General features: G+C 49.9%; 1 protein-coding gene across 3 annotated transcripts in view; it reads left to right on the plus strand.

The window, feature by feature from the left end:
• The window catches only part of RIN2 (Ras and Rab interactor 2), a 219,655-nt gene that overhangs the window by 173,003 nt on the left and 31,911 nt on the right, over positions 1-14,741 (plus strand). For all 3 annotated transcript variants that reach the window (XM_082670024.1, XM_082670025.1, XM_082670026.1), the window contains 3 exons: positions 5,501-5,693; positions 9,144-9,255; positions 12,568-12,640. In XM_082670024.1, the coding sequence (XP_082526150.1) occupies positions 5,501-5,693; positions 9,144-9,255; positions 12,568-12,640 (378 nt within the window). The remainder of the gene's footprint in view (positions 1-5,500; positions 5,694-9,143; positions 9,256-12,567; positions 12,641-14,741) is intronic.

The following is a 14,741-nucleotide window of genomic DNA, read 5'->3' on the forward strand; positions in this document are numbered from 1 at the left end:
CAGGTCTTTCCGCCCGTCCTGCATTAGGATGTGCGGGCTGCCATCACTTTTTCTTGCACCTGCCTAGGCTACCAACGCCTGGTGCCGGGAATGACGGGAATACAGCCAAGTGGAAAGGCCACTCACATCCCACACTCTGAAGAGTCTTAAATTGAGTGTGACCAGAATGTTAGAGAGCGCGGCTCCCGCCAGAGCCGGTGTAGTTGCCACCCATCTGCCGTAGAGCCCTGAGGCCCGGGTTGGTTGGAATGGGAGCACATACTGTCTGAGTTTTCCAGTGCTTTTCTCTCTGCCCCTGGAGGCACCTTAGGTGTGTGGGGCATTCTGTGCTTTGCCCAGTATTTTCACATGTAGGTGCGGGTCTCACTGAATCCATAATTGAACTTCATCTCCCCATGAAAGTGGGCCTAGACACTTGGCAATAGTAGTAATAGTTGAATAAATAAATGAATCCTATGCTCATAAAAGCCCAGTGAGATGCTATATATTTTCCCATCCCATTTCCCCCAACCTATTATTTTAAGAAATTTCAAATTGCAGAAAAGCAGCAAGAAGAGTACTATTCACCCATACTCACCAGTTGTTGAAATGTTACCACATTTTCCTTACCTCTGTATTTTCCCCTTTTTTTGAGGGGGTGGAAGGGCATGAGGGGCTGATCATTTGGTACTTAATTTCTAACATTTTCACACTTTGCCTCTCTCATGCATCTTTTAAGAACAAGAACATTTTCCTACATAACCATAATAAAGCTAGCACAGTCAGGAGATTAACTATCAATAAAATGTTATCTAATATCTACCCTTTTCAGTTATTCCCAGTTGTTCTTTATAGCTGCTTTTTTTTTTTTTTTTTTTTTTTTTGGCGGTACGCGGACCTCTCACTGCTGTGGCCTCTCCCGTTGTGGAGCACAGGCTCCGGACGCGCAGGCTCAGCGGCCATGGCTCACGGGCCCAGCCGCTTCGCGGCATGTGGGATCTTCCCGGACCGGGGCACGAACCCGTGTCCCCTGCATCGGCAGGCGGACTCTCAACCACTGTGCCACCAGGGAAACCGTATAGCTGCTTTTTATTCTGAGGCCATATGTGATCAATTCTGTGCACTCAACATGGTTATTACATCTGTTTAGTCTCCTTTTATCTACAATAACCCACAGTTTCTTTTCTTTAAATAATCTTTCACCACACTGACATTTTGAAGAGTTCAGGCCAGTGGTTTTGCAGAAGTCCCTGAATTTGGATTTGTCTGTTCCCTCCCATGTGGATTCAGGTTAAATACATTTGGGGGCAGGAGGACTTGGTGGTGTTATAACCTTCTCAGAGCATCAGAGGTCAGAGGTACCATGTCAGGTGCTGGAGATGTTGACCCTGATCGCTTGGTCAGGGAGATGTCTCCCAGGTTCCTCCACTGTCAGGGCATCTTCTCCTCTTCAGGATAAGGAATCCGTGGGATGATATTTTAAGGCTCTGAACGTTCTGTTTCCTAAGTCTTTCATTAGCATCCATTCATGAGATGTTATTTGCCACTTTCAGACAAAGCTTAAAAAGGGAGCTGGCCAGGTCTCAGGCTCCAGTCTTCCCACTGTGACCATCTCCTGAGTCTCCTACTCGGTGGTTTATCTTTTATAAGCCACTCATCCTTTGCCCACCCTCACATCTGCATGCAGACATCTGTCTTAGAAATCATGGTTCTATTCATCTCATCAGGTTCTTTCTTGGGTTGGATTCTCTAGAAACAGAGCCAGAGACGGGGCTTATAGGATGGGATGGGGAGGAAGCCAGGCAAAGATGTGGGGTCAGCAGGGGTGTCGCCTCTGCCTGACCCCGCAGGGAGCTCTGAAGTGGGACTAGCACCCCAGACGCGTCCCACTCATAGCAGCAGGGGCATGGATGCCTGGTTGGTAAAGGCGGTCTAGGCGGGCAGGGCGCCAACAGCATCCACTACAGTTTTAGTATCTCCCTCATTAGTTCTTTCCCAAGGCTTGTCCCCATAAGCAGGACAAGCGTGAGCTTAGTCATTTGCAAAGACAAGGTCTAATTTATGGTTGCTCCTTTATGAGACCCCATGAATCTTATTCACCGCCTTCCTGTCTGGGCCGTGGTTTTTATATTTTTTTCTTTTGCGGTACACGGACCTCTCACTGTTGTGGCCTCTCCCGTTGCGGAGCACAGGCTCCGGACGCGTAGGCTCAGCGGCCATGGCTCACGGGCCCAGCTGCTCTGCGGCATGTGGGATCTTCCCGGACTGGGGCACGAAGCCGTGTCCCGCATCGGCAGGCGGATTCCCAACCACTGCACCACCAGGGAAGCCCTGGGCCGTGGTTTTTAAAGGTGAGGTCTGTTGTCAGAACAAAGTCTTTATAGCTTCTTTTTTTTGGGGGGGGGGTGGATCTCTCTCACTCTTATATTTCTTTTCTTTTTTTTTTTTTACCATCTTTATTGGAGTGTAATTGCTTTACAGTGTTGTGTTAGTTTCTGCTGTGTAGCTTCTTAACAACTGGATGAGCAGGGTGGGCCCTTCTAAGGAAGGAAGAAGTGTCAACTCTCAGCACGTGAGTGTCAGGATTGCCGTGTTACAGGTGGTAGAATTTGGTCTTGGTAAAATATCGCCAACTTGAGATGACAGGCCTGAAATATATCTTTATTAGAGTTCCCAGAACTCTTTCAATGGCTTGTTACCTGTCTCCCCTCCCCTCCAAAAAAAAAAAACCTAATTGGGTCTGAGTTCAAGTGCATATTTTGCTCTTAGGTCTCAAGCACGTGCTCCTCAGGTTCTGGGACTGGCAGCATCAGCGTTACCCCAGAACCTGCTACAAATGCAGAATCCTAGGCCTACTCCGGACCTGCACAATCAGAATATCTGGGGCTGAAACCAGGAAGTGTGGCTTCACACTCCCCAGGAGATTTCTCACCCAGGCTCAAGTGCTGATGCAAAGCAATGGTTGTAAACTTGGCTGTACCCTGGGGAACCTAAACCATTCTGATGTCTGCGTTCTGCCCCAAAGTGTCTGATTTATTGGATCTGGGGGTGCAGTCTAGCCATCACAAAACTTTAAACTCCCCAGGCGATTTTCATGGGCAGCCAGGGGTGAAAATCACTGCCATAAAGTTGCCTGCCTTACCTCATGGGAAAGGAATTTTAACACCAGCTTCATTTTGAAGAGTTTGTTCCTAGAGCTGCAAAGATTCACTTCAAAATACCTGGAGGCCCTGGAATGGCATTTCCAGAATGAGGAACTGCCCTCTCTGGGCACAGATGGTCCCATCTGGAAAACTGCAGCAGCGGTAAAGAAAAACACTCACATATCTGAGAGCAGAGGAATGTAAATCTTGAATGGGAACACGAGATTCTTTAGATCTGGAGCGAGTCAAGAGGTGATGGAGAGGGTGTGGGGAGGGGGGGTCTCTGGCGGCCCTCGTGCTGTCATCGTGGGGGGCTGTTTCTGAGCCTGCATGCCCCAAAATGTTCACTTAGGTGGGCTTCCTCTTAGGGGTGGAGTGGTCCACGTGGGGGTGACACACTTCCTTTCCCTCCCTCCCCTTCATTCAGACCCACCACCTGTCTTCCTCACTGGTAAAGCCTTCCTCCAGGCCATACATTTGTGTCTCTTTGGGTGCAGACATTTGAAGATGGTGTGTACCCCACCTGTGCAGACAGGCTGTGCAGACATGGATGGTCAGGCCTGGTGGTCCCACTGGCTGTTCCAGGGCCATGTTGATGACCAGCTCATGGAGAGCTCTGAGCGTGGTAGAGGGGAAGACACCCCAGAGCTTAAGCAGCCTTGGGCAGGGGTCTCCACCCTCTCTTGACAGAGGCCTGCCCTTGGGCAGGCTCCTCAAGGAAGGAAAGAGCCTCCTCTGGTCCTCTTTTAGAAAACTGGGATCCTGGCCCCTCCTTTCAGGGCTACCGTGAGGAAGGGATGAGAAAATATTGATAAAGGTTGGGCCAACAGTAGGCACCACTTGATACAAGCCTTCCCGTGTGCATGATCTCAGCTGTTACTTGCAAAGTTGGAGGAACACCAGACCTCTGGAATTTCTACCTCTGCCATTTCATGGTTGTTTATTACTCTGGACAGCTCGGGAGCTTCTTGGGGCTCAGTTTCCTCATTTGTAGAATGGGGATTAAATACTCAATAGCAGGGGTAGGGTTGGGTGCCAAGGGAAATGATGGACAGCAATATGGTATCTTTTTTTATAAATTTATTTAGTTTTGGCTGCATTGGGTCTTTGCTGCTGCATGCGGCCTTTCTCTAGTTGTGGCGAGCGGGGGCTACTCTTGGCCGCGGTGCACGGGCTTCTCACTGCGGTGGCTTCTCTTGTTGCGGAGCACGGGCTCTAGGCGCGCGGGCTTCAGTAGTTGTGGCTCGCGGGCTCTAGAGCGCAGGCTCAGTAGTTGTGGCGCACGGGCTTAAGCTGCTCCGTGGCATGTGGGATCTTCCCGGACCAGGGCTCGAACCCGTGTCCCCTGCATTGGCAGGCGGATTCTTAACCACTGCACCACCAGGGAAGTCCAATTTTTTTTCTTTTTTTTTTTTGAGATTTCATCACATGCCATGCAGTTCTGTGGTTTTCAGTATTTCATGAAGTTGTACAGCCATGAGCTCACTTCATTCCAGAGCAGTTTCGTTACCTCGAAAGAACCTCCACTCCTATGAGCGGTCATGAGATACCCCACGCCACTCCCCATCCCCCAGCAGCCACTAATCTTTCTGTCCCTATGTTTTTCCCTAATCCAGATATTTCATATAAGTAGAATCAGTACACTATTGTGTCGGGCTTCTTTCACTTAGCGTGGGGTCTTCAAGGTTTATTCATTTCGTAGCATGGACCAGTGCCTCATTCATAAAAAGAATGAATGACTCTAATGGCTGAATCAAATTCCATTGTATGGATAGACCACATTTTATTTATCCATTCTCTAGTTGATGGAGATTCGGGATGTTTCCACTGTATGTATGGCAATTATGAATAATGTTCATATGGTTTTATGAATAGCACAACACACCATTCACCTGTGGTTTTCTATTGGAAATAATATAGTAAGGAAAACGAAAGTGCCTGGCAAGAAATGAAATGCAGTTCTTTGGGTTCAAAATGAGTGTGTGTGAGTGTGAGTGTTTGTCTTTGCTTTTAGCGCTTGCCTGGTCATGCTCTTGATTTCACGGTTACCATACGGAATTTAGCGTGTTTGGCTCAAAGTTAGAAATGTTCTATGGCAGAAGACAGAGTAAACAGCATTTAGGATGTTTAGAACCTTGTGAAAACTGGGTTAGAAGTAGAAGGTTGGGTGTGTTGAGTGTTGTTGAGTACTGTCTGTAACGTTAGAGATAAAGAGTGAACTAGAACTTTGTGTCTGCCCCCGGAAAGCTTTCAGTCTGGAGGGGAAGGCAAAGGAGGTGGTGATGACAGGACAGCCCCATCAAGGAGACCGAGAGATGCTGTCCTTGTGTGGGGGATTGTGCCGCAGCCGTTTGACCCCTGCCAATTCTCTCTCCTAGCATGGTGAGACACAAGGACGATGGCTACTCCGAGGAAAAGGATGTGAAGACCTGTCCCCGGGACTCTGGCTACGACAGCCTGTCCAACAGGCTCAGCATCTTGGACCGGCTCCTGCACACCCACCCCATATGGCTGCAGCTGGGTCTGAGCGAAGACGAGGCGGCAGGAGTCCTACGGGCACAGCCTCCTGGGGTAAGACTCAGAAGCGGGAAAGCAAGTGGAGGTGGGCAGGGCTGCCGCTTCCTTAAAGAGAAAGACGTGGACTTCAGAGAGCTCTTCCCAGCCTGCAGGGAGCACGGTTCCCAGTGTGTACCTCGTTACACTGCAGAGAAGTTCTGGAGGCAGCTCCCAGGAACAGAGCCCTTCGTGATTTGCCTTTCTGCCTTCCTCTGCCCGGTGACCATGTGTACCCAGGTCTGCAGGGTAACCGGGCGCCGGGGTCCTGAGGAGGGGCCGTTGGCTGGAGGCCCTGGGCCTGCCTTCTGGAGATATGACGTTGGGGATGAGTCTGGTTGTGGGGTCCTCAGTTGCCCCTGTGGTTTTCCTTTCAGCATGAGCCTGGGAACCCTGCCAGGGCCCAACCATCCAACATGGGACCCAGTCTTCAAAAGTTCCATGTCCATAGTCTTGTCTGCTCTGGCTGTCAATGTGATCCTCCTTTCCTTGGATTGTCTCAGGGACAAATCAAAGTCCAGTTGGGTTTTTTCAGCTCCCCCCTACCCAAGACCAGTCTCATCTTACTCAAGCCCACTCCATGACGCTAGAGAAGTTTCTCAGAAAATGTTATTCAGTGATGGGTAGGTATTTCCTGTGCTGTCTGTCATGGTAGCCGCTTGCCTCATGTAGCTATTTAAATTACATTAATAAAATAGAATAAAAAATTCGGTTCCTCTGTGGCATTAGCCACAGGGCTCCCTAGTCCCAGGGGTTGGTGGCTCCCATATTGGATGGATAGCTCAAAGTAGTGAACATTTCCACCATCATAGAAAGTTCTACTGGACAGCGCTTGTGTACAATGTCTACTTCCAAAACAAGGATAAATACAGTAAATCACAGATAAAATAATACTGGAAACAACACATAACAAGAGATAGAAACTAAGAAATAGATGGAGAGGCAAGGAGAAAATTCCTTCCGTAGCTGGCTGAAGAATGTTGTAACAGTTGGGCACAAAAATAAACTTTTAAGTTTCCTATCAGCCAGAGCTTGTCAGTGATCACTTTTTGACTTGTAAGTTTCTCATCTGACAGAAGCAGACAGGACTAAGTCCTCTGTTGGGACACACTCAGGGTGACAAGCGCAGTATTGGATCATCTCTGCAGAGAATTCCTTGGCCAGCGTGCCGGGTTGTTGCCCTTGGTTTTGGTCTATATGATCAGGACCCCCTTCTGTGAGGCCTCCACTTTTTTCAGGCTGAGTTGTCTGCTCCTGTATTTCTGCAAAAAATTCTAAAGAGGGAGGTTGCCATGTTGCTAGGCAACAATTCCCCTCCCTGCCCGTCCCAGTTCCTGGAGTCAGGCACGTCCATTCCTGCTGAGACCTGATGGGGAACGAGTCAGGCAGAAGGTTCTCCACCTACCTGAGCCCTGGGCAGGACCTGCCTGACGGGGTGGGGCAGGCCGAGGGTGGGGTGAGGACGCGAGAGGCCACGGTTCACCAGGAGAAGTGAGGCTGCTGAAGAGAAAGAAGGGCAGGTGTGTGAAGGAGAGAGATTTACAAGAGCAGCTCTGGTGGCATCTGGTCCTTGGGCTGCCACCATCCCTGACTCATCTACAGCCTAAGACAGTGGCTGGCAAACTGTTTCTATAAAGAGTCGGAGTATCACTATTTGGGGCTTTGTAGTGCATACAGTCTCTGTCACAGCCACTCAACTCTGCCATCGTAGGGCAGCCATAGCCATAGACAGTACGTAAACCAAGAAGCAAGGCTGTATGTCAGTAACACTGTGTTCGTGAAAGCAAGCAGCAGGATGGATTTGGTCTTTAGGCCAAGCTTTACCAACTGTTGACCTAAGGTTTCAGACGTTCAGGAGATACAGCTTAGAGGTTGTGCCCTCCCTGACCCCAAGGCTCAAGGAGATCCCACCTCCCTAAGGGAGCGATACTTCTTTCCACCCACCAGCAGCTACCTCCCACCAGTACTTTGGGGCTTTTACTCAACCCGATAGCACTGAGGAAACACCTGCTTAAGCTTCAGGGTGACCCAGAGTCATTGACTCCCAGAGCTGGCAAATTCTTTGGCTGCCTCCCTATGGGTGCTGGGAAAAAAGAGGGAACTTAAGATCTTCCTGTCTCCTTACCAGATACCCAATTCCCATTACCCCTCCTCCCCCAAAAATCATCTTAGGAGCTATTGACTGGACATTGAGAAAGAAATGAAGATTAGGTGGAAAAAATAAAAGGCTTTAGAAAAGCAGGAGAGAGTAGGTATCCAAATGCAGAGGAAAGAGATGTAGGTAAAGAAACAGGACAGGATGGGATCCTTGGAGAAGGCTCATGTACCCCAGGAAGGAACAAGGACGCAGCGGATCACCACACTGCAAGCTCCAAGGAGTGCCATTTGATTTGTTGTCTAAATAGGTGGCGCCCCCTGCAGTTGTGCAGTGCATGGCCTGCACAGAGCAGTACACGGCATACTCACCTCTGCAGTGACAGAGGCTAGGATGGTCTCCTGAGATCAGCACCGGGGGTTGGGTGGGTTTAAACATACATCTAGGGCTTCCCTGGTGGCGCAGTGGTTGGGAGTCCGCCTGCCGATGCAGGGGACGCGGGTTCGTGCCCCGGTCTGGGAAGATCCCACATGCCGCGGAGCGGCTGGGCCCGTGAGCCATGGCCGCTGAGCCTGCGCGTCCGGAGCCTGTGCTCCGCAACGGGAGAGGCCACAACAGTGAGAGGCCCGTGTAACGCAAAAAAAAAAACAAAAAAAAAAACATACATCTAAAGACATTATTTGGAACTGGAGGGAGCTGTCACAAAGTGAAGCGAGTCAGGAGTAAAGTTAGGACCGCCACCTCAGTGTTGGCTGTGGCGAACCTCAGAGCCCAGCTACCTGTCTCCCAGGGGAAGTTGCCCTTTTCAGCTCCAGCGGATGTGGCCATGCCTGGTCTTGCCTTATCATCCCATTCTCCAAGAGAAGCTAGACATTCGGATTTTAATGTGAAAAACAAAACACCTTGTGCTTTTTCACTGTTGGCAGCAAATTCAGATTTCTATCTTAAATACACCCATAAGCCAAATTAGCCAAAGAACCTCTAATTCACCACCTATGGCTTAGCCGTGTTACCTGTGTCTAGAAATTTAGGGTTCGTCAACCAGGATGCCTTTATCAGACACGGGCTAGAGAATATGTACCGTGAGCTGTAAAGCAGTCACCAGGCTGAAAATGCTGTTGCAGACTTAGCCTCACGGAGAAGGTTCTGGCAAAGGGAAAGTGGGATTCTCCTGAGGCCAGTTACCCAAGAAGGGCACCTGTGGCCTGTCTGCTCATCACCCCTTTCCATGGCAGTAGTGTTCTGCCTTAAGCCGTGTAGCTCGGCTACAACAGGGGCTCCACTCATGGGTGCTGGGTGTGCAGGTTATCACATGCCCAGGTCCCAGCCTTTGAGATGTTTCCTAAGCTTGAATTTTTTTTTCCCTCCCCTAGATCTTCCTGGTTCGTAAATCCACCAAAATGCAGAAGAAAGTCCTCTCCCTTCGCCTGCCCTGTGAATTTGGAGCCCCACTCAAGGAATTTGCCATCAAGGAAAGCACATACAGTAAGTGGTCATCGGGTGGTTGGGTCCCGGTGACACGGGGGCCTGGGGTCTTTGAGCCAGTAGAATAGGAGAGAGCCTGCACTTTGAGACGAACAGACGTGGGTCTGTGTCCCAGCGCTATCGCTTGTCCCAGGATGACTGGGCAGGTAACCTACCCTAGGAGCCTCGGTTTTCTTATCTGTATAGCGACATCTATACGGTGTTAACAGTTCAGTTAAACAACTTGTGTGCAAGGTTCGCATTCTGCTGCCTGGCATACAGCAGGGGCCTAACAGAGGCTGGTTTCCTTGCCCTCTTCCCAGTTATGCAGGGCACAGTCCCCAGGTTTGCTGATGACTGAGCTGCAGGGTGGGCTGCACCGCTGAGCCTTTTTATGGGCTCTCACGCCAAAGAGTGTGTCTGCACAGCTCTGTGAATAGTCCTTGAGGGGATATGTTCCCTCTAGGCCATCACTGTTCAGTGTGCTATGAAAGGCAGCTGATCGTAGGCAGAATCTAGCCCTTTGGAAAAAATGGACCGGCTGAAGTTTTGGAGGGATCGTGGTCAGGAGTGTCGGTTTCTTTCTGCCGAACCATGGTCATTGGAAATCTGAAATCTTGGAGGGCCAAGTTTTCAATGGGAAAGGGAGCAAACAGTCCTGATGTCCTGACAGGCTCCCAGCCGCCATCAGAAGATGGACCTACACCCCCAAGGGGGAGGCTTCACTGAGCCACAGGTGAGCAGCTGAGGTGTGAAGGCGAGTTTGGATGCTGGTCAACTGTCCAATAAGATGACGGAGACCAGGTTCTCGTTATAACCTGAGCGAGCCTCAGTCCCTGCCTTGGAAGGAGCCGAAGGTCCTGAGACCAATTTCAGGGCAGATCCTGGCTTCCACTCAGCCCAGAGTTCATAGTCTTGCTGAGCCCAAGAGTCGTTAACTGGGTCTGGAGGAGGTGTTTCTGGAGCAGCCTCTGTGATGTATGACTGGCCTCAGGTCCCATGATGTTTTCCCTCCAGGCCTCTCCCAAGGCCCCTGGCTTCAGGGAAAAGCTTCCACGTGCAAAATCATCTGAGCCGTCACTGAACCTGGCTAATGATCCCTGGTTTATTTACGTTAGGAGGGAATCAGAAGGTAGATTTCAAACCCACCATCTGAAAGGCAATGAATTAAATATTAAATGAAGAAAGGTGGTTCTGAGTTGGCTTTTGAAGCTCAGCTAGCCAAGAAGTGATACATCTAAGTGTTTTTTTTTTTTTTTTAATTATATATTTACTTTTGGCTGCGTTGCGTCTTCGTTGCTGCGCGCGGGCTTTCTCTAGTTGCGGCGAGCAGGGCCTACTCTTCGTTGCGGTGCGCGGGCTTCTTATTGCGGTGGCTTCTCTTGTTGCAGAGCATGGGCGCTAGGCGCGCGGGCTTCAGTTAGTTGTGGCACACGGGCTCAGTAGTTGTTGCTCACGGGCTCTAGGGTGCAGGTTCAGTAGTTGTGGCGCACGGGCTTAGTGGCTCCATGGCATGTGGGATCTTCCCGGACCCATGTTCCCTGCATTGGCAGGAGGATTCTTAACCACTGCACCACCAAGGAAGTCCCCTAAGTGGTTTTTAAATACCTTCTAACAGCCAAAGTTAACCATGATAAGTTAGCCTGCAAATCCCTCCTTCCCCTCCTGCAATAAGTACAGTTAGTGTTTGTACTTTAAACTTTACTTGTTGTTCACCTGAGGTCCCTCCCTGGCTGAACAATTTCCTCCCTATTTTGTAAAGACTTTTATCACTTCCCTAGTCCTCTCCAGGTGACTTAAAGTGGCTGAAAGAGCTAGTCTGAGCAAAGAATTAACCTGCCTATAACTGATTACCACAAGGCCTCAGTCACACCAGGATGGCCCCTTCCTGGCCAGGGTCTACCTTCTCTGCAAATTGAGGTGCACTGAGAGAGGAAGGGCTGGCTTTAAAAACATAGATATTTTATCATAACATCTGGACAGTGTGTTTCATAATAAGTACCACCTCATATCTGTGTAGATTTCTTTCACACGTTACTCCATTTTTTTTTAATGTTCATTTATTTACTTATTTGGTTGCGTTGGCTCCTTAGTTGTGGTATGCGGACTCTTAGTTGCGGCATGTGTGTGGGATCTAATTCCCTGACCAGGGATTGAACCTGGGCCCCCTGCATTGGGAACGTGGAGTCTTACCCACTGGACCACCAGGGAAGACCCTAAGTTACTACATTTGTTAAAAAATTGCACTTCCCACTACTATCCTTCTGGGAGACAAGGGAAGTACAGTTATTGTCCATTTTACAGATGAGAAAACCGAGGCTCAGAGAGGTTAACCTACCCCAAGTCCATTCCCTTTTACTTAACTCACAAAACTGTGGTGCACATGTGTGTGTGTTTCTGTTTCTGTGTCTGTCTGTCTGTCGCTCATGGTATATGTGTGGAGGTATAGATGTGTTTTGGGTGCTACAGAAATAGTAAATGAAATAATACAATGTAAGCAAGTAATAAGCAAAATAAATGAGGCTATGGAAGGGAGAGAAACTCGTCTGATTGAGGAAATGAGGAAATCTTCACACAGCTGAGGCTCTTTGGAATGTTGCTGGAAGAATGGCTGCAGGGGTGGCATTTCAGCAAAGAGGGACTGAGGAGTGGTTGGCAAATACATGAATTTTTGAAGTCAAGCCACTCTCTGTTCCATCAACTAGAAGATGTATGAAATGGCGCACCGACTTGACAGAATATTTCTTGCACGCTTGCACGCTTGGTGGTGGTGGTGGGAGTGGGTAGGGGCTAAATTAATTTTAGAATCTTTCCTACAGAGTTGACCTCAAAGCTGATTTATGAGAACCACGTGTTATCCTCCAAGCCTCGAGCTCCTTCTCTGCCTTGTGTCTGTACCAGAAGTGGCCCGTTTTGGCAAAGAGGATTGTGACCCAGGAGGTCCAGCCCGGGAGGGTCAAGGGCCGGTGGGGCCTTGGCGTCCCCCAAGCCCTGTCTCCTGATGGCCTCTCACTCCTGCCAGTCTGGCCCCTGGACCCTGCCCAGCTTTGCATCCCAAACTTTAGCTGTGTCATTTGAGTCTGCGCTGGTCTGTTTACCAGGCACTGGAGCACGTGTTCCAATGAGTCAGGGGCCAGACTTCTAGGCCCCCAGCCCCTCCCCTGGCCTGTGTCTGGCGGCCGCACAGCTGGTTCCCGTCAGCCGTGTGAGAGTCGGTCAGGGAGCACAGGGATGCTCCTGCCCTCGCAGCAGGCAACATCCAGCACTGAGGGCCTTTCCTTTCCCAGGATGCTCAGGGACACTCAGCTGGTTTCCAAACTCTCTCTTTTCCAGCCTTTTCCCTGGAAGGCTCAGGAATCAGTTTTGCAGATTTATTCCGGCTCATTGCTTTCTACTGCATCAGCAGGTAAGGCTCTTCGTCTCCCGATTTCAAGCCCCTGCTTGGCGTGTGCGCTATCACCGGCCCCCGGGTTTCTTGATGCGTCCCAGGCGCAGGGCTCTGGAAGGCTTGTCACCTATTGAATGTCCCTGGAAGGATTGGCCCCTGAGGTGAAAGGGTCACCAGGCCCCCTGTACCAGGCTTAAGATCAGAATAACTAGCCCAGCCCCTCTAAGTGTAAAATAACACACACATGCAGAAAGGGGCCCGTGATGCAAGCGTGTAACATTTAAAGGTCCCTGATAATGTTTCTGAAAAACCCCCAGTGGATGCAGTTCATCTAGAAATGTGGTTCCTTCAACCAGTCCATAAATCTTGCATCGCTCTCCTTCAGGCCTGCTGGGTACCCCTGGCTTTTTTGTAACTAAAGGGACTGTTTCAGTCTACATGAAGCCAAGCCCCAAATCCCGATGTTAAAAAGTGTCAGGGGAGTGCAAGCTGGGGAAGGCTTTCTTCTTTCTTTTCTGTGAGCCATCCCAGTTTCTCAAGTCAAGGGTTCTTTCCACGAATGGGGCTCAAAACTCATCGTCTGCAGAGGTCGATGTTGCCTCCCCTCAGGTCGCCTGGCTCAGTTGGCCTCCTTGGTTTTTCTTGTGCATCCGTCACAGCCGATAGAGCAGAGACGGGCTAGATCCTTGGGGGTTGGGGGGAAGGTAGGCACCAAGCTGTCCACTCCTGGAGGTCCCCAGGCCAGGCCAGCCGAAGCTGCAGTCAGTGGCCTGATGGGGGAGGGCACTTCCAGAGGGGGAGCCCAGCGGGAAGAAGTGGGGGGCTTCCTCCAGAATGGGACCAGAGCCCTGTGAGTGCCCTGCAGGGGCCGCCACCTGCCAGGGTGTGGGCAGGAGCCCTCACCTGTGTGAGGAAGTCTGCCCAAATCGAGGAGGCCAGTGCAGAAGCCCTCACATCCCCAGGGATGCACACCTGCACTGGCATGAGCCCGGCAGCCCCTGGGAGTGACTGTCAACCCTGGTATGTCGGTCAGAGGTGAGGCTGGCCGGCATTTACACGTTATAGTTTGCTCCTTGATGAACCTGCTGTTGTTGTGAAAGATCATCCCACCTATAAAACAGGATTTGGCAGCCATGCACGAAAGGTACCATCTCTCCCCTCAGTGGTCACTGTCAACTAAGTGTCGCTGTCTGGAGTCGCTTGGTGACTGAAGGGGACCGAGTACCTAGAAGGCTTGGTGACCCACAAAGCATGATGCCAACACAAGATGCTCCCAGGCAAAGCCCTACGTTGACATTTTGAGATTAATAGTCAGTCTCCTCCTCTTTAGAGATATGACATGTAGAGTAAAAAAATATTAAAAAAATAAATTAACTTATACATGCATTAAAACTCTTGAGTGAAACGTTTATACAGAAGATGGCTTTATTTTGTCTGTTATGCAAGTTTTAGAACCAGGGTTAGGTGAGAAGGAGGCGCCCCCTCTTGTGTGTGTGTGTGTGTGTGTGTGTGTGTGTGTGAGAGAGAGAGTGAGTGAGAGAGAGAGAGAGAGAGAGAGAGAGGAGAGGCTGTATCATGCCCTTGGCTGGCACGGCGGGAGAGTACTCACGCACAACATCTAATTTTCTAGTAGATCAAAACCTAAAACCACCCATTAGTGAATGACGGGTGTGGTTTCCTGTCATCTCTGTCATTAAGGAAAACCCAAACCAATTATGCAATATTTAGGCTCTAGGTACTGCATTGGGCAAAGTAAAACCTTAAAATAAACGTAGGTTGGTTTTATTATGTGTGGCTTTCCTCCCAATTGCCTAAAGAAAGTAGGTTTTCATTAAGTGGGTACAGCCATGGAAATACAGATTTGCATGATGCTTTGACGTTACAAAATTCTGGTCTCAATAGTCTTCATTTAACATCATAATCAGGGCCATGGCCTCTCCTGGGTCCGGCAGCAGCTCTTATACAAACGCTGCATCCCCTGACGCTCCACCTGCTTCATCCAGAACAGATGCAAGTGGACGAGGTGCTCACAACGGGGACAGATGAAAGGGTCTCCTGGAAGCAGGAGGCGACCCGGGCTTAATACCCCAGGAAAGAGGAGCCTCCCGACTGCCAACTC

The sequence above is a fragment of the Grampus griseus genome (genome assembly GCF_964374135.1).
Source record: "Grampus griseus genome assembly, chromosome: 14".
Lineage (NCBI taxonomy): Eukaryota > Metazoa > Chordata > Mammalia > Artiodactyla > Delphinidae > Grampus > Grampus griseus.